The sequence below is a fragment of the Typopeltis vanoorti genome, chromosome 4, assembly GCF_054136105.1.
Source record: "Typopeltis vanoorti isolate ZY-2024b chromosome 4, IOZ_Tvanoo_1.0, whole genome shotgun sequence".
Lineage (NCBI taxonomy): Eukaryota > Metazoa > Arthropoda > Arachnida > Uropygi > Thelyphonidae > Typopeltis > Typopeltis vanoorti.
In genome coordinates, this window is record NC_143552.1 from 135,779,152 (window position 1) to 135,798,322 (window position 19,171).

At 33.6% G+C, this 19,171-nt stretch overlaps 1 protein-coding gene across 1 annotated transcript in view; it reads right to left on the bottom strand.

Annotated features, from left to right (window-relative positions):
• Positions 1-18,828, bottom strand: part of eEF2 (eukaryotic translation elongation factor 2) — a 79,307-nt gene extending 60,479 nt beyond the window's left edge. Inside the window, exons 1-2 of the mRNA XM_090392009.1 lie at positions 18,720-18,828; positions 4,588-4,802 (exon numbers count right to left, since the gene is read on the bottom strand). Of these exons, the coding sequence (XP_090248135.1) occupies positions 4,588-4,802; positions 18,720-18,722 (218 nt within the window). The 5' untranslated portion in view covers positions 18,723-18,828. The remainder of the gene's footprint in view (positions 1-4,587; positions 4,803-18,719) is intronic.
• Positions 18,829-19,171: the final 343 nt, after the last annotated feature.

Here is a 19,171-nt window from a genome sequence, read left to right on the forward strand (position 1 = left end):
ATTAGAAATTAAATCATACAATTATCTTGAAAAAGAGGATTTGAATTATTTTCAAAGAAAAGGTGCATATGCGTTTCATAATTTTTTTTTCGGGGGGGGGGGGGGGTATATACCTAATCAATCTGCAGATATTTCAGAATTTATTTCATAAATCATTCGCAAGACAGCTGTTACAAACGTAAATCACTTGAGGAACCCATTCATTTTAGTGTAAAATAGTAGCAAAGGTTCAGTTACTTTAGATATGTAATCTAGAAGAAAATGTTATGTCTGCTGAGATTAGAATCTTACGTGAATAATTTTTTTGACATGATTTCTCTATTCGTTATAATGTAACCAATTTCCAGATTTTTTCCCTCCTGCAGACTCCATGTTATATGCAGTATTTTCTTTTCCACTGGCTGAATTTACAACGTTCTTTCTTTGTGTTTTGAAGAGAAAGTGCAAATGACTTTTTTCTTACTATTTTTGCCATTATAACATCTCAATTACAAGAGTGACATTTTACCGTTTTTCTCCCACAAGAGAAACGGAAATAAGGTAGTAATCATATTGTTGATTATGTCAAACTTCATTGTAGCAGAAATTTTTATTACAAAACTTTGTTATATATATATATATATATATATATCTCCGAAACAAGAAATTTGGAACCCATATCACAATGTTGAGTGTTGGCAAGGTGTTATTTATATATTTCATTTATTAACTGGGGGCTATGCCCCCCCAGTTAATAAATGTTTTCCGGTCTGGTAGGCCAGTTCTTGAATTCTGATGACTCGAACTTTGAAGACTCGAAAGGGGGTTGCCTCCCTGCCCCCAACCACCTGAGTTCGGACTAGTAGGCCAGTTCTCCTTCGATTCTGATAACTCGAAAGGGGGTGCGACCCCTTGCGCCTAGGGTAGCCCCTGAGTGTCAAGTGTTCAAAAGGGGAACTCACCCCACATGGCGCCCAATTCCCCCCGAGTTCCAGACTGGTAGGCCAGTTCTCCTTGAATTCTGATGACTCGACACTCAGGGTAGCCCCCGAGTTTCAAAATGTTTCAAAAAACATGACATAAAAAGGCTTATTTTATATATATATGTGGCGATCAGCTTTTACTCGGTTGTTATACATTTGAAAAAAATAGATTTAATGACTCCAAGACCGAGATAACATAAAGATTTTAATGATAAATACTACTAGTTTCGGCATATAGCAGCCTTCTTCAGGTATTTATAAAGAAAAGGAATACTAATAAACATTGAATTATTTAAACAAACTGGAAATTACAGGTACAAATTGCCTCGCATAATCAATACATAAAAACGTATTTTTCAAGTTGTTCCAACTGGCGTGTCATTGTTTGTTGCAATTGTGCGTGCAAGTTCACGCGAACGCCAATATTGAATAGCTGCAGCATGGCTATCTGGGATGTTATAACTTAAATTATTATTTAAGTGGACCGGGTTCAGTAGGATTTCCCTTGATTCTACGATTTTCCTTTCAAACTCATCTTCACAGCGAAAAATATTTTCTGATCTATTCCAGCATACAGAGTGGCTTTGTTGGTCATCATTAGGATTATTTGAAAAAACAACATGACTGGATAACGCAGTTGCATGAGATCTTTTGTATGAGATGTCTCTCTTATGCTCTTCTATGCACAAGAAGAGCATAAGAGAGAGTTCATCTTGTTCATTTCTCTTAAATGAACAAGATGAACTACAAAAAGAAATGAATCACCTCACTCTTATTTTTAAACAAAACGGATACTCTGAAAAAACAATTAAGAAATTTCTTCTGAACCCTTCTAAGCAGTGCACAACAGAGACTATTAATTTTAAAGGTAGCATCTCCATTCCATACATTAGCTATTTTCTTAGAGACTGTGCTAAAGTCCTTAAAAAATATAATATCAGGACCTTCTTCACCACACTTCCAAAAACCTGCTCTCTAATCAGCCATCCAAAACCTACTCATCACAACCTTAAGTACCCTGGAGTATATAAATTGTGGTGTGATTGCAATATCCCATACTTTGGTCAAACTAACAAATCTATTGAACAACGCATAGAAGAGCATAAGAGAACTTGCACGCACAATTGCAACAAACAATGACACGCCAGTTGGAACAACTTGAAAAATACAACGTTTTTATGTATCGATTATGTGAGGCAATTTGTACCTGTAATTTCCAGTTTGTTTAATTAATTCAATGTTTATTAGTATTCCTTTTCTTTATAAATACCTGAAGAAGGCTGCTATATGCCAAAACTAGTAGTATTTATCATTAAAATCTTTATATGTTATCTCGGTCTTGGAGTCATTAAATCTATTTTTTTCAAATATATATATACAGGGTGTTCGGGATAAATTTGACAGTTTCGTAAGGAAAAAGAAAATCTTCTTTGTATCTATAAATTTAATGAATTGACAAAAAAACATTACAGGCAGAGTTAATTACAATACTATCAACAAGATTTACTCAAAATAACCACCATTAGCATCGATCACAGCTTCAATTCTGCTTCGGAACCTCGAACAAGCTGATGCTACAGTCTCCCTGGGAAGGGCCGCAAAAACTGTTTTAATTTTATCCATTAACTGGGCTTTTGTATTACTGGAAGTGCGATTGGTGTCTTTTTCAACTGCGCCCCATACAAAATAATCCATGGGGTTAAGGTCTGGGGAGTTTGGAGGCCAAACATTTGGACTGGTGAAGTCGTAGAAATTTTCAGACAACCATTTTTGACTTTTCCCAGAGGTGTGGCAAGGGGCCGAATCCTGCTGCCATACATACGGCCTACCATTGGCTACCCTTGTTATCCAGGGCTTGACTACAGTTAGCAACTCCACGAACAAAGCCCGAATTCCAATGCCAGGGTTCTTCAACACCTGTTCCTGCAGATTTGCGAGGAATTCTGCTGTACGAACGCAATCAGATCGTCTGCTAGGGATCTTTCTTCTTGCTACATCCTCGTAGTCACCATTGCAAGTCTCTAGTTCATGCCTGATTGTTTTTACTGTATTCAGGGAGCATTGGGCAGCAGTCGTAATATCCTTATTTTGATGGCGGGCACGAATCATCATGATACAAGTTATTCTCTTCCATGATTCAGGTGGGTTCCAGCTATCCATCCTTTCTGACATCTTGTATATGAATGAAGAAGGGTCCAAACTTTTAAATGAAGAGAAGTGTGTGTTAATACATGTAACTTACAGAAAAATATAATTAATTATAAATATGTCAAATTTATCCCGAACACCCTGTGTGTGTGTGTGTGTGTGTGTATATATATATATATATATACACACACATATATATAGGGTAGATTTTATTTTATTATTTTTTATTGTTTTGGTGAAATACTTTACCTGGAATACTCTTTCCAGTTTCAGAGGAACTGGAAAGAGTATTTCAGTTCCTCTTATATTTTATTCCTTCAAAAATACCATTCTGTCATAAAAAGAACTTAAAAATTAGCCTTCAAGATGAAAAGGAAACAGTACATTCAGCTATCCCTCTATCAATATTTTTAGTCCTGAAAAGGACTGTTTTGATGGCCTTGAAACAAACATTTTTTATTTCATACTGTTCAGAATTTAAAATTCTTGAACAGTGTGAAACACCCTAAAGCAAGGGTAAACACACAAAACAGTTTTACACTCAGGGCACCAGATTTTTGTTTCCTTTCTGACATTTTTTTTATTACATACATAATATTTGCATGCAGGTTTTTTTTTATTAGCCGCTGGCAGTAGATTTTCGGGATAATGGTTGGAGTTAGCAGCGTTCAACCTCAATGTCTGGGAGGATTTCCTGTTTTTCTGATTGCTGAAGAAGGCATATGTGCATGCAGCAATTCTTTTGCAATTTCTGTATTCTAGATATGTTATGGTAGACAAACGTTTTTTCTTGTGCAGGAGGAAACTGTTCCAAATAACAAAATCCAATAATATGTCCAAACACTTTTTTGTAATATTTTTTATACTGTTTCCTCATTACAGAGTAGAATGATTACTGATCATTTGTAATGCAGTGACCTCCACCTGAAATCATCTCTTGTTGAGCAGACACCTCTCCTGACATTAGCACTTCACATCCATAACAAATTTGTCATGAAAATCAACAATAAAAAGACCAAAGTATGAAAATATGCAGAAATATTGAACTGCATTCTAACAGAGCCTATAGAACGAGTAAAATGTTTCAGTTATTTAGTGAAGATGGCAAGTTAAATATGGAAATAGACAACAGAATAAGCAAACCTGGTGTGGTGAGTATAGATTATGCAATGGGTTAAAAGTTCTGATCGGGTCTTCCCATCCATGAAGGGTTACTTTTCAATCTCAAACTTGCAGTCACTTGTATGTGTGAGTGCCAATATTACTGTTCAGCACCCAATTTCTCTTCCCCCTTTACTAATTTATAACCCAGAATATTGATCTTCTGTTAATTATTAGATAAGTAAAAGCCATACAGTTTTGGATTCAACATGCTGTTAACTCATCCCTGCCCAACTGAATATGCTATCTTATATAAAACTAAGATAGTAGAAAGAAAATAAAGCTCTAGAGAAAACTACAAAAACAAAACACATACGTTGATTTGATTGTGATACACCGTTCCTGTTCATCCTTTCGTGTATCTGTATACCGTACTTCTCCAGCTTTAGCTGCAGCAATGATACCTCCTTTTGATACTAATGAATCTGTAAGTGTTGATTTCCCATGGTCTACATGTGCAATTACAGACATGTTGCGGATATTCCGCGTCTTGTTCATAAGATCCCGAATCTCGTCTACCGTGAAGTTCACCTATACAAATAAAATGTATACCATCAAAATGCTGAAAATGAATTTAAGCACTATATACTCAGATTTTATAACAAATGGAATAATTAAATCTATTAACTTAACTCTTTAAATTGACAACATGCATCAATTATCTTGCGCCGTTTTGGGATTAAGTAATGTCCAACTGCACTAATTCTTTAATTTAGATGTCATTTTCATTGTAATAAAGTAAAATATGTTACATAAAGAATGCCAGCCGGCAGGAGACAAGCAACATTCAAAAGCTAAAATCTATGTTCAGTTTGCCAAAAAAATAGGTAAAAGTTAATCTTATGTAAACAGTTGTAGATAATGACTGAAAAAATTTAAAAGTCTGGCCTATAGAGAAATGACAAACAAATTTCTTATATCAAAACCCATTATTATCCACAACTGTGTTGGATGAAAATCAACCAACATAGTCATTTGTAAAATGCCTGACAGAAGGCAAAGCCAAATTCATAAATTACTTATACACCCATATCAGATACAACATCAAGCTTTTTATGAGTTATTCAAAACGTAAATGTTCCATGCTTGTGGCTGCTTATCACCTTTTAACAAAGTGCCTTTAATAATGAGCATTGTCACAATCCAAATAATTAAAACATAACACAAATAAAACACTTATCAAAATTATTACTGAAAATATTTAAAAAACTCAATTCTGGATTAACTCCAGTTCAAGCACATTCAAAAACAGAAATTGGCATTCATTCCTCATTTGTCATGTTCTAACAAACAGTATGAATGCACATAAGGTAGTAAGTAGTTCTCTTGAGAAATATCCTTTCAGTGGGAATCCCCATATCTAAAGTTTGGTTTGCTGGTGAAGTTCCTATACTAATAATAAAATGGTGTATTCAACAGAAAATGCTTGTCAAAATATATCAATAAAAAAAAAATAAATAACCATATTTATAAATGTAAAAACTCTATTTTGTTTGGAGGAATGGAGGTTATTCCATAGATAAATTTAGCTTTGCAGGCCTGGTTAGTTGTGTGGATAGCATCTCTATACTTAACCTATGAGCAAAGTGGGGTTCAAAATAATCAGCAAATCTTTGTTTATAAATTAAAGAAAGACTATAAGGCTCATATCTGGACTGGCAGATTTAAAGTGGCTTTCATATAACTAAAATACTAATATTTAGTTGTTAAATGGTCAGCATTTCTACTTTTAACTATATATGGATTTAAATTCATCCCACAAAACACATGCAATCAGGACACAATGGCATCACAGCTCAGTTACTTCAGTCAAAATTCCAAATCCAGATTCCAAGTAACTATGTGCATAACTTTTTCAAAAAACACCTTTCTGAAAAGCAATGATGCAAAAAGACATACTGCCTCCAGTGCATGTTAACTTTGAGTGTTTCCATTAAACTTAAACTACATCTTCATTCCCAAGATGTAGTTTAATTTCAGAATTCCAACTATTACCATTACAATGTTAATATTTGAAATTTTGGAACTAGAATAACCATTGATAAATTACTGTTCATTACTCAGAATTTTTACATAGCAATGTGTATTTACAGATAGGAAAGGAGAATTCAGGATATTTAATACACTAGCCTCACCAGATCATCCGTTCTAGTCTCATTTTACTCATTACAAATATAGTCACTTAAACAATCTTAAAAAAAAAAAGTTTATATTTCATTAATTGTTTAGGATATCAGGTGTTGGTCATTTGGTTTTACATGTTGTATCAAATTTGGTTCATATTTAGTTTTTCTTTTATTTTTGGTTCTTTTAAAATATTTGTTCCTATTCACATCTAATGTGCATTTCAGTTCTCATTTCACTTTTTTAAAATTCTTTATCTATTTCCAAATTTCACTGCCTACATATAATAATGTAGATACTGATGAAGTATATGTTCAAGCATGTTTCTTCATCAAACTCCTGATATATACCCTCAAGGGGTACAGGATATGATAGTACTACATGAAAAATTTACATCATTACTAACTTCCTATCTACAATTTCCTCCAAATCAGTCTGTTACCTGTCAAGACTCCAACATTATCAGATCTTATATTTATCTTCTAAGGCACTTTTTACCATACCAATCCACCTATACCTTGGCCTTCCTCTGGGCCTCTTTCCTGTCAACTTGGCAGAGAATACTTGTTTTGCTAATCTTTCCTCTCCCATTCTGTTTAGTGACCATACCACCTGAGATTAGCTCTGCTAATGCATTTCTTAAGAAACATACTGGATGCATTAGCAGAGCTAATCCAATGCATTCCAGTATGTTTCTTTTTGTACAATATTCAGATCAAGCATTCTAATTTTTGAAGTTTTTAATTCTCTTTTTCTCCTCCATATATTTCACATCCAAGATAAAAGTATTTATCATTTATTATTAATAAATAGTTTACTTCTAACTGGAGTTTTTCCACAAAATGCCATTGTTTTAGTTATCTATGGGTTTGCATTCCAAACTGTTCTACTATAATGTTTAGTTTAAAAATTGCTTTGTCAATTGCCTTCCTTATCTGATATTATCCGATCACCTGCAAATAATAGCATACTTCATTATTCCAAAAATTTCTATACCTAGTTAAAGTGTCACACTTTATTAATATTTTATTAATATAAAGTGTTGGAGACAAAGAACATCCCAGTCTTACTCCTTGGCTTATTGAAGTTTTTTATATATTTATTCTTTGTAATTTTTTATTTTATCAGCCTTTTTATAATCTAAACCAAAGGCTAGTTTCCACATTTTTCACCACAAGTAGTTAAAAAAAAAAAACTGTATCCATTGTACTGTTTATTATCAACATATTCTAATGAATGTGTATTAATAGTAGCAAATAATGTCTCATCTGTACACAAAATAAGGAGTTTGACATCTGTAGCATTTTCATATCAACCAATTAAAAGAATTTTCTTCAATTGTAAGTTTTATCTCCTACTCTTTTGAGGTCTTTCATGCAAGAACCCCATTAATAACACCAACTATTATTTGTAGCTATTTTTTCCCCCACCTTATCTTTTTACATTGACTTGCACATAAAATACCAGAAAATTGTACTGATGCTTCCCTCTATGATGGGTAGAAATCTGTGCAATTGCCACATGCTCAAATCTAATGCCCAATTTCTTATCTAAAACTTCCCCTGCACCCAGTAATGTATATAAAGTATTCTTATGCAACACAAATAGGTGGATAGGAGAGAGAAAAGCAAAAAAAAGTATGAATTCCATAGCAAAGAAAACAAATGCCTAGGAATATGCAAGAATGGCATATATTGCATACAACAGCTACATGAAATTAGAGAAAAAGAAAGTTTGTTAGAGCAGTTTCCAGATTATTTAACTTTGTCCACCCACTTGCATTAGACATATGTATGCTCCATGCCTCAGAGATGTACCAAACAAATACCCAAGTGTCCTATTGTAAGCTTTTGAGGTTTTGAAGACCAGTCATTCCAGACACCACTCAACTATCTCAAAGAATCTACCAATTCCATTTGTTCCAGGAAAGAATCTTAAGTCTAACAATCATTTCTAGACCTCTCCATTTGTCTGCATTTCAATGAATGAGATCCTCATCCCGGAGCACACAACCTACCTCAAGTAAATGATATAATTTCTGATACCGTTGCCTTTCCTCAAAAGTATCAAATAACAATTTTACATTAGGATATGAACTGCTTCAAAAAGTTTCCCAATGGATTTATTCATAGTTAATACTCATTAATAACTATGGTAAACCCAGCCTTTCTGATCATGTCCTGAATACTCTACATAAAACTGACTGGAAAGGCACCTGTTATTTACATCACACCAAAACAAACATGAACATAAATTTAAGGAGGCCTGTGAAATTCTTATCAACTACCCTAATCTTAACAATAATGATGGTCTAAAATCCCAAGAATATAGATGGCACATTCTACCCACAACCTTTTAATCTAAGAGTTAATCATAAATAAGTAATCCAGGTAAACTAATATAACTCATGTCGAATTGGGACACCACTTTTGCTGTAATGGAACTATATGAATTTGTTAGATTATTAGATATGTGAAGAGCCAAAGGCTTCAATTCGGCGACATATAACTTGTTTAAGTTAAGGGATATTACATCCCATATAGTTTCTTAGCCGAATAAGAAACTCAAAGTTTCATGCCGAATATAGTAGAAACTGTATAAAGTTCGGCGATTCCAAGCGTAAGCAAATACCTGGATACTGCAGCACTGATCCCAAAGGGTAGTGCAAGCTGGGGCAACTCGTGGTAGAAGTGGAGCAAGCTCCGATCACTATTCTTGATATTTGCCCATAATGTGAACTTAGCTCCTAGGAACTGTATTTTTGTTCATATTTGTTCGGCATGAAACTCTTTGAGTTTCTTATTCGGCTAAGAAACTATATGGGATGTAATATCCCTTAACTTAAACAAGTTATATGAATTTGTTCTCGATGTCATAAATAGAATATATATATATATATATATATATATTTCTCCCCACTAAAGGCCAGGCTAGTAAAATAATGGTTGATCAAACCATTGTCTCTTTGCTATACTGTGTGAAATGCAATATAGCTTGTCTGTGTGTGCACGTGCACGCTCCAGATGATGACCTTAATATGAAGGTTGAAATGTCATGAAATTGAAGTAATTATTTCTAACACAGCTGTAATCTCTATAATACAAAATGAAATTATTACTCATGAAGCTAAAGCCTTGAAGGTATTCAGAAAAACAGCAATTTAATAAATATAATTTATTAAACACATTCGAATGTTTCATTAAAAATAATTCTTGTCATTGAATGACTCACACCAGCCCAACTTATAAAATCACTAGTAGTGTACTGATATATACACACACACACACACAGCAAGTGTAAAAGTGAGAATCAGGCATGATTACTATGTTTCGTGACATCCTGAATCGAAACTAAGGGATCAAACATAGCATACAGATCTCAATTTGTCCCATTTTTTTTTCTTTCTTCCATACAATCATTTTCAAAGATTAGTACTACATTGATATTGAGTTTAAGCAATGTTGTACTTTAGTTCATAAATATTATGTTGAAGGAATGTAGCCTTAGAATGAAGGAATTATAAAATTTTCAGTTGTGTTCAAGCAATGTTTCAACATTTATATAAACAAAACACCTTAGAGAAAATGTTTTTAATGAAAAATGAAAATTTAAAACAATTTCCATTTTTTTAAAATAAAAGTTTGTGGTGAACTAAAGTGGAATGTTCTTATTGGGGGGGGGTCCTGGCTTAAGGGATCATAATTTTCTACACCTAGAACAAAGATAATTTCTTATATATCCTAAAAGAAAAGATACTTTTGGTTACAAAATAAATTATATTCATGTGTTTAATCTTGTGATGTCATCAGCCTCTACATACAAGTAGCCTAGAAAGCAAAATGAGGTATCTTCACGCACTTTGCTTTCACTTGAATAAACAATTTCTTCGCAAGTATATTTTAAGAAACCAGCTGCATTATTTTATCATTATTATTATGTGACACCTCCAGGGAATCCAAAGACTCATTGCAGGAGAGTGTCAACAGCATCAAACGATTTATCCCCTTCCAACTAAACTGCGCTCAAACTTGCTCAACTTTTTTTTGCGTGAGCCATTAGTAGCAGAGGCTCTACCAATCGACCAACACTTAAATATAATCATAATTCTCAGGCTATGGATTGCATTTCACCTAAAAAGAAATTCACCGATAAAAAAATAACCTATGCACAGATAATGTGCATGGCTGTCATTATGTACATAAATACCACAGGGGGGACCCTCAGAATTAGGAAACAGTGGAATATCTAAAAATGTATCAAAAGGTTGTACCTTATTAATCTAGCTGGTGAACAGTACTGTTCGCCACCTAGGACATTTAATGCTTCAATATTTTCTCAGTCATATCTTTAGTGAGTACAATATAAACCTTTCCTTTAGCGTTACACAGTGATCAGCATTCATTTCAGACAAATTATCAAGACAACCGTGTTAGAAATAATCATTTTAATTTCCCAATGCTTTGACCTTCATATTAAGTCATCATCTGGAGTATACACATACACACAGAAACAAGCTATATTATATTTCACACAGTATGCCAAAGAGACATGATTTGATCAATGGTTATTCTACTGGCCTGAGCTCTAACAAGAAAAAAAAAAATTAAAAAGTAAATAAATAAAATAAAATACATCATTTAAATTAAGGGGATATTAAATCCCACATTGTTTTAAAAACAAATAAGAAACTCAAAGATCGGAATCAAAGAGTTTCATGCCGAATATAGTAACTATAAACGTATTGGCAACTACTAGCATAAGCTAAAGCACGTAGTTCAAGTACGTAGTACAAACTAATATCCCCTTAATTTAAATAATGTTTTACATCGCCGAAATGAAGCCTATTGGCTCTTTATTTTAAATAATTTATGGGTGCACCTTTTGACAACTCATATAGCAGTTCTTTTTGCTATACCCTTAGTATTATACTTTGGTCTAGCTACTCACTGATGAGATCTCAATAAAGATCGAAACCGGTCTGGGTAGTGACCTCTCACCATAATGTATAACATCATACATCTAGGAGATGGGTTTCACATTATGGAAAATACTAAGAATAATGATCAGAACTTTCTCCACCTTTGCAACGAGTTGCCCTAGTTTGTACTACATACTTGAACTACGTGTTTTAACTTTACGCTAGTAGTCGCCGATACATTTATAGTTACTATATTCGACATGAAACCGAGTTTCTTATTCGGTTTTAATACCCCTTAATTTAAATAATGTTTTCCATTGCCGAAATGAACCCTATTGGCTCTTTATTTTAAATAAAATACATCAACTACATCAAAGCATATTCTATTTATGACATCATAGAACAATTTCATATAGATGGTTTTATTACAGCAAAAGTGATGTCCTAATTTAACAAGAGAGAGCGTTAAGATCTGGATTACCTACAATCCTATTTACAATCGACTCTTAGGCAGAAAGCAGGTAGAATACGTGCCTTCCATATTCTTGGGATTTTAAGACCATTATTAAGATTAGGGTGGTGAGTATTCATGGCATGATCGGAAAGACAGCTTTACTAGCTATTAAATTTAATGTGCCATTTATGCTCCTTTTCGGATAGGAATTGTGCATCCTGTTTCCCCCTATATAGGGCAAATTACAGGTACAATGAATACAGTATACTCCAGGGTGGGCCAGCAGAGGAAGTAGATCCTTGGATGAGTTGAGTTCTTTAATTTTGCAATTTAAAAGGTGGTTTAAGGTTGTATTTCTATAGTATTCTGTTTATTTAATCTGATATCCCTTTATGTATGGAATGGTTAATTTTATTGTAGTCTAGTTTATTTTTAGGTGAGGTTTGGTGAATTTTGACTGTAGCCTTTTTTTTTTTTTTTTTTTTTTTTTAGGAAGGTATTACTGATAACTTCATTTTAAGTGCTTGTTCATTGGAGCAAATCTTCAAAGCCCTGTTTTTAGTTTGTTAATGACACCTAGTTTTTGTGTTGGGTGATGAGTTTTGTATATATTGGCCAGTATGTGTAGGCTTCCAGTAAACAGTAAGGGAAAGATTACCATAAGGAAAGACGTGGGACAAGTGTATCTACAAAAGGAAGTGTTCTGCATTTCAATCTCAATTGTGAATTATATGCATCTGCATTGTTTATTTAGGTGGCTGGAGAAAGTGTCTAATGTCTGGCAAGAATTGATTGGAAAGGCCTGTTGTCTACATCACAACAAAACATGATATGAACATAAATTTAGGAGGCTTGTGAAATTCTTACCAATTACCCTAATCTTAATAATGGTCTAAAAATTCCAAGAATATGGAAGGCACATATTCTACCCACATGACCTTTCTGCCTAATGTCACAACTCGTTTAAATTAGGACAACACTTCTGTTGTAATAAATCTATATGAAATTGTTCTATGATGTTGCAAATTACTCTTTGGTATACTGTGTGAAATGTAATAATAGCTTGTTTCTGTATATGTGTATACTCCAGATGACCTTAATATGAAGGTCAAAACATCAGGAAATTAAAATAATTACTTCTAATAGTTGTAGTCTCCATAATTTGTCTGAAATGAGTATAATATAAAAAGTGAGACATTTTGGTAACCTTTACAGAAAGCTAGTAGAAAGTCCAGGTTACAACTTATGTTGCACAAGAATTACTGTTCCCCATATTTTGGTACCAACACATCCACATTTTTTAAAATTAGGTTGGTTTTTTTAAGGGCAGCTAAAGATTCTAAAAAATCTTTCACACTTATTGTAAACTTATTGCAAAGAAGCACAGCAAATGAAATGGGAAAAATCCACTGCATGATGTCCACAGTATGGTCCAGTAGACCTGACTGTCCATATTCATGATCAGGGCTCAAATTATACAAAATGCTACTCGCAACACAAAAAAATATGTACATAACCTGAGACCTATTTTTTTTTTTAATCCCATTAAGTCAATAAAGTTGTGCTATATGGGTTTTTTAAAAAAATTAGAAAACTATTTTTTTTCATTAAATAAAGCATTCTATTTTGTTTAGTATATAGCTACTCACCATATAGCAAAATCTACTCTCGTGAGCAGATGAGTATATCTGTTGAGCACTGCACATGTGGCTGGAAGACTATACGCAGATTGTATTTTTTCAAAGTTCTGGTGCCCCCTCCCCCCATGTACCCAAAAAAAGAATAGCAATTACATTACTGTCTATGGAAGTCAAAAATAAAAGGATTATGTATTTTGTTGATTCTGTTAAAAATGTAGTCATTACATAATATGCAGCATTTGCAACTGTGGGAGATATGCTTGATTGAAACAGATGAAAGGATAAAAGAAAATACTATTTGCTTTAGGTATAAACAGGTGGTTGGCCAAATGGATAATAGATTTAAACTCTGTGCACTGAAAGCTTCTCCGAAATGAACATAAATGGTCAAGAGAGAAATCAAGTCCATACATTGGTTCAAGTCATGAACAATGTACTGTGATCATTCTGATAGGTGTATCTAAATATGCCATTGTTGTACTAGTGGCAACAAGTCATGTTGAAAATTATTAACATACTTCATTATATTTGTACAGAATTTAATAATCATACTAATCAGCAGCTTATTATGGCTATCAGGACACCAATAAGCAGGGTTTAGTGATAGGTGATTTTCATTACCTATTGCCAACGATCCTGCTTATGAGTGTCCTGAAATAGGTAGATAAGCATGGACAAACATCAATACTAGTGAGATTCAAAACAGTCTAAACACTAAAGAGAAAAGATATTAGGTAAGATTTATTTCCAGAATGGAAATAAAGATTTAGCATCGAGATGGGCTAACCTCAAGTCTTCTAGATGTTAAGTCTTACTAAAAATTTGCTATTATCTGCTTGCCAAATGATCCATTACAAGATCTTCCCAACATCTATGGATCCACTGTTTCTGCAAAATCCTTTGACCAAAGTGGAAGATAAGTGCCAGCACAACTGGAAGAACATTTGAATATTGTAGCCCTTCTATTGGAAAAGACCTAAATTGATTCCTGTCATGCCAAGAGGAATCTGAGGTTTTTCAATTGAAGGCAAGTTAACCAACCTTATATGATGGTAATGGGTTTTTTTCTCCCAGAAATTCAGGTTTTTCATTCTGCATACAGCAAACTGGTCAACAGAACATCTACAATTTATTGACAAAAATACTATTGGAGGTTGGTGTGTTTTGATGGCAGCAGTGTCAGAGGTTAAGTAGAGGAGACAGCGAGTTATTGTGTTCTCCCACACTAAGTCCAAGGACTCCTTGGAGTTGTCATGTAATAATAATAATACACCATTATTTACCACTAGCTCTGCAGACCATGCCAGTTCATATTCAGCGAGATGAGGGGAAAAAAATGTAGATTTAAATCTGAGACTTCAGAATCTGACAACTCTAAATATAGCTGCTTCACTAGCAAAAATCTGGAAAGGGAGACAACTATCAATGATCTTACTGCATCCACAGAATAGAGGGCATGAATTAAGATTGTACCTTTCTGTCAGTTACATAGTGATCAGCAGTCATTAAAAAAAAAAAATTATGGAAACAAATACGATGTTATAGTTACATCTGGTTACTTCGTGTGGCAAAAGGCAAAATAACTTTTACCTACAAAAAGGTAAAGCCATGTGTTCACCCCCTCCCAATTGCTAACTTATATGGAAACTTTTGAGCAAAGGTGCTCTAAATTCCTTTTACTTTTATCTGCAGTTTGGCTTTGATACAGTGACTGTTTTCATTATCTGGCCATACGGCCACCAAACTTCCTCAGCCATATGAACACAATTTACTATCGAAACTGTAAATTAACACTTTCTCTCCTGCATACACTGGTCACACGTCTTCCCCTCTCACTATCCCTCCCTGTCTACCACAAGCCAATATACATACATACACGTTAACTCTTACCACACTCCAAAAAAAAATAGTCATTGACACCCTCAAAAACAGAGCTATAATAATGGTCTTCTATTATTATACAAACACCTGGAGTCAAGACTCATCAAGAGAGTTAATAGCAAGAGGCATTCTAACAGAATGTTTATCATTCCTCATAAATTGGTTCAAAGTTTGCACACTCACTATCTCATTTGGCAATAAATTCCACTCACTAACCATGTCATGCAAAAAAAAAAAAAAAAAATCTTAGGCACCACACCTTTATACAACTTCCAGGAATGACCTCGTCTATCTCCTTTCCTCCTTCAACCTTTTGAATACTCTGGATATCTATTTGATAAGCACCACTTAACAATTAATGTCTCAATCATATTGCACCAGCGTCTGCAATATACATTTTCAACCAGTCTTCTTGTCAGTATTCCACAATCCCGATATTGCTTTTTTTGATTTACCTATACTTTTTCCAGCTTGCTTCTCACCTACGAATGTAAGTAACCAAATGTAGTCCAGATGTGGTCTAATCAAAGCCTTGAGTGGAATGACTACATTCTTCTCTCTACTGGTTACTGTTGTTCTTAGTATACTGGCAATTATTTTTGCACTGTTATTTTTGCAATATGTTCCTTGAACTTCAATTCTTTATCCACCAATATCACATGCTTCCTCCACCTGTAATACGTTTCCAATATGATATACAGCTTTACTTTTTTTGAGATCCAAAAAGTGCAAAACCTCACATTTAGTGGTTAAATTGGCAACCCCACTTGTCAGCCCATATAGCCACTTTATTCAAATTGCTCTGAAGCCCAGTACATCAGCATTCATAATAACTTCCCCACTTAGCATTATCTGCAAAATCTGAATAACAGCTTGCAGACCACTTGCAATATCATTAACAAACAAATGAACAGCAGTGCCCTACAACAGAACCATGTAGGACCCCACTGATAAGTCCTCCGAGACCTCGCACCTTTATACACAACTGTTCAGTAGATTAGAAAGCCAGTTTGCTATCCAACCAACCAAATGATTTTCCAATACCATTTGCCATAACTTATTATTACATAACACCTCAAAGGAGTCCATGGACTTATCGAGGGAGGGCACTTGTCTACAACTGTCTCCATCACTAGCTCCATCTACACCAATGCTATCTATTACAGACCACCACCACTAGTATTTTCACAGACAACCAAAATATCCATGCCCAAGGCAGGATTCGAACCTGCAGTCTTTTGACTGGAGAGCAGATACGCTAACCAAATCAGTCAGCCTGGCTGGCCAAGTGGTTAGCGTTATACACTAATTTGTGGTAGCCTGTCAAATGCCTTTGTAAAATCCAAGTATCATTGCATATGAATCACCTTATTATAAAAAAGTAATACCATTGGCTATAGCAAAAATACCATAAATAAAATTCTTCATAAAACCACACCTAACGATGCAAATATAAATTACAGTAAAACCACAGCTATCCCATATATTAAAAGGTTATCAGAATAAATAGAATTCTACACCATTACAACCATAATGCTACTTTTAAACCACCTATAAACTGAAAAAACATTCCTCCAAGGATCCTACCTCACACTGGGATATACAGAATCCACTATACCTATAACTTACCTTCTATTGATGAAACTGGATGCACAATTCCAATCCATAAAAAATAAATTAAATTTAACGATTATGGTAAAGCAGACCTCTCAGATGAAGCTCATAAGTTACCAAACAGTTCTATACATCACACAAAAATCTGGTAAGAATGCAAATTTAAGGAAATCTGTGAAATTTTGATCAATCATCCTAATCTCAAACAACAATAATGGCATAAAATCCCAAATATTGATGGTACACATTCAGTCCACATAACTTCAAGTTCTCCAGCAAACCATTTTAGGACTAAGGAATAATTTTACCTCTTATTGGTCACATCAGTACTGTACTGTTTTTTATTCTAACTTATCTGCAAGTAATCAAGATTAATTTATCTCTTAGTGATTTCTAATACAATCTTTTTGGCTTTTTTTTTTTTTTTTTTAACCAGTCATGCTGGTAAGGTTAATGGATGACCAAACTAGTGTCTTTAGTTTACTATGCAGATTTGAACGTAGCTTGTTTTTTTTTTTTTTTTTTTTTTTTGTAAATGTGTATACTCTTGATAATCTCAATTTCATTTTAGTTTAATATAAATCAAAATAAAATTGGGGTTATCTGGAGTATATCTGAGGTGTTTTTTCTATTACAGTTTCCATAATTTATTTTTTTTTAAATGAAAACATCACTTGCTAGCCTTCTGTATGTGAATCTAAAATGTCAACATAATGCCGAAGCATTTTCTTATAAATCATTAAAAATTTCAAATAAAAAATGCTATATATGAATCCCATTACGATTTCAAAACATAGCAGTGTGGTTACTGGTATAGTTATTAATTAATAATATTTGTGAAATATCTTAAAAAGGCAAAACTAGCGATGGCAGAATCAAGTTTTTTTGTTTTGCTCAAATGTATAAGACTGAGGATCTGCAACAGGGGAAGCCCCCCCCCCTTCAAGAAAATTGCATTCAAAGTGATCAAAGAGTAGAAATGGTATTCAATTAATCCAATTGCCAATTTAAAAGAATAATCCTTTTAGTCAAGTTCCAATCAATGGAACCATTTCGAGTTTCCGTAATGATTGTGCAATCTTTCCAGAATTTTTTTTCAAGGTAAAAAAAAAAAAAAAATGCTTATCCGATTGCTTCAAAGGAAAATGGCAACAAATGTAAATGTTACAAATCTAAGAAAATAGCCCTCCACTGAAGATTAAAAATTAGCTTCAAAAGAGATATCTGTAGAATAGAACAATACATTTGTAAATTGTACATTATGCTAGCATCAGCTGTCGAAAAAAAAATAAATAAATAAAATGAGACTACCATTTTAATGAATTGCCTGATTAAACAACTTTATAACATTCGCGAGTCCTTAGACTGTAGACAAAATGACAATATGTTCTCATTCCTATTAATATTGATCACAGTACTACAAAATGTAGACAACGTAAGTCATAGCTTGCAGAGAAACATCTGGCCACCATAAATAATGTACATTCACACGTACTTAATCACATGTTAGACAAATAAACTTATTTCAGCTCATGTATATAATTTTTTTAATTTAACCTAACGGCATACTTTTTCATGAAAGATATATTCAAAATTAACAATTCGCAATAGCACAAATAACTCATAAAATGAAGATAAGTCAGTAACATGAAGAAGGAAAAAAAAAAATAGCATTTCGCAGAATTGCTGAAAGATTATAAAAAGAATGGATTATATTAGACTCCGGAGGAAAAATATCCCTTTCATATTAACAAATACAAAGAAAACGATAAAAATATCAATATTCATTGACAAAATTGAAGTGGATTGCTACTTACCATTTTGGATTCCTTTTCGTTTACCTCCCAACCTCAAAATTGACGTTTGGATAATGGCGTCCAAAACGTAGAAAGGACCGGTTTACGCAACACAGGCTAGGCAATGGAAGATAATCTCGCACTAAGGTGTCGTTATATAGGTAGCACAACGATAGGGGTAATTGCACCATCAAACCCAACAGCCACGTTGTGTAAGTCAAGTTTCGCAGAGTGTTGCAACATCAGTATAATTTTATAGAAATGATAAAAACCAAAATTTCATAATACAGAGACATTGCATTTCACATATAACGGAATTATTAAAATTAATTCACCAATAAATTTTGTTTCACATTAATATATCATTTATTGCAATTAATTGCCAGTTTGGGATTGTTTATAATAATAATATCTTTTGTAGATGTGACTGAAAGTAAGAGTCAAAAGGCTCACAAAATAGTTCTGTCTACCTA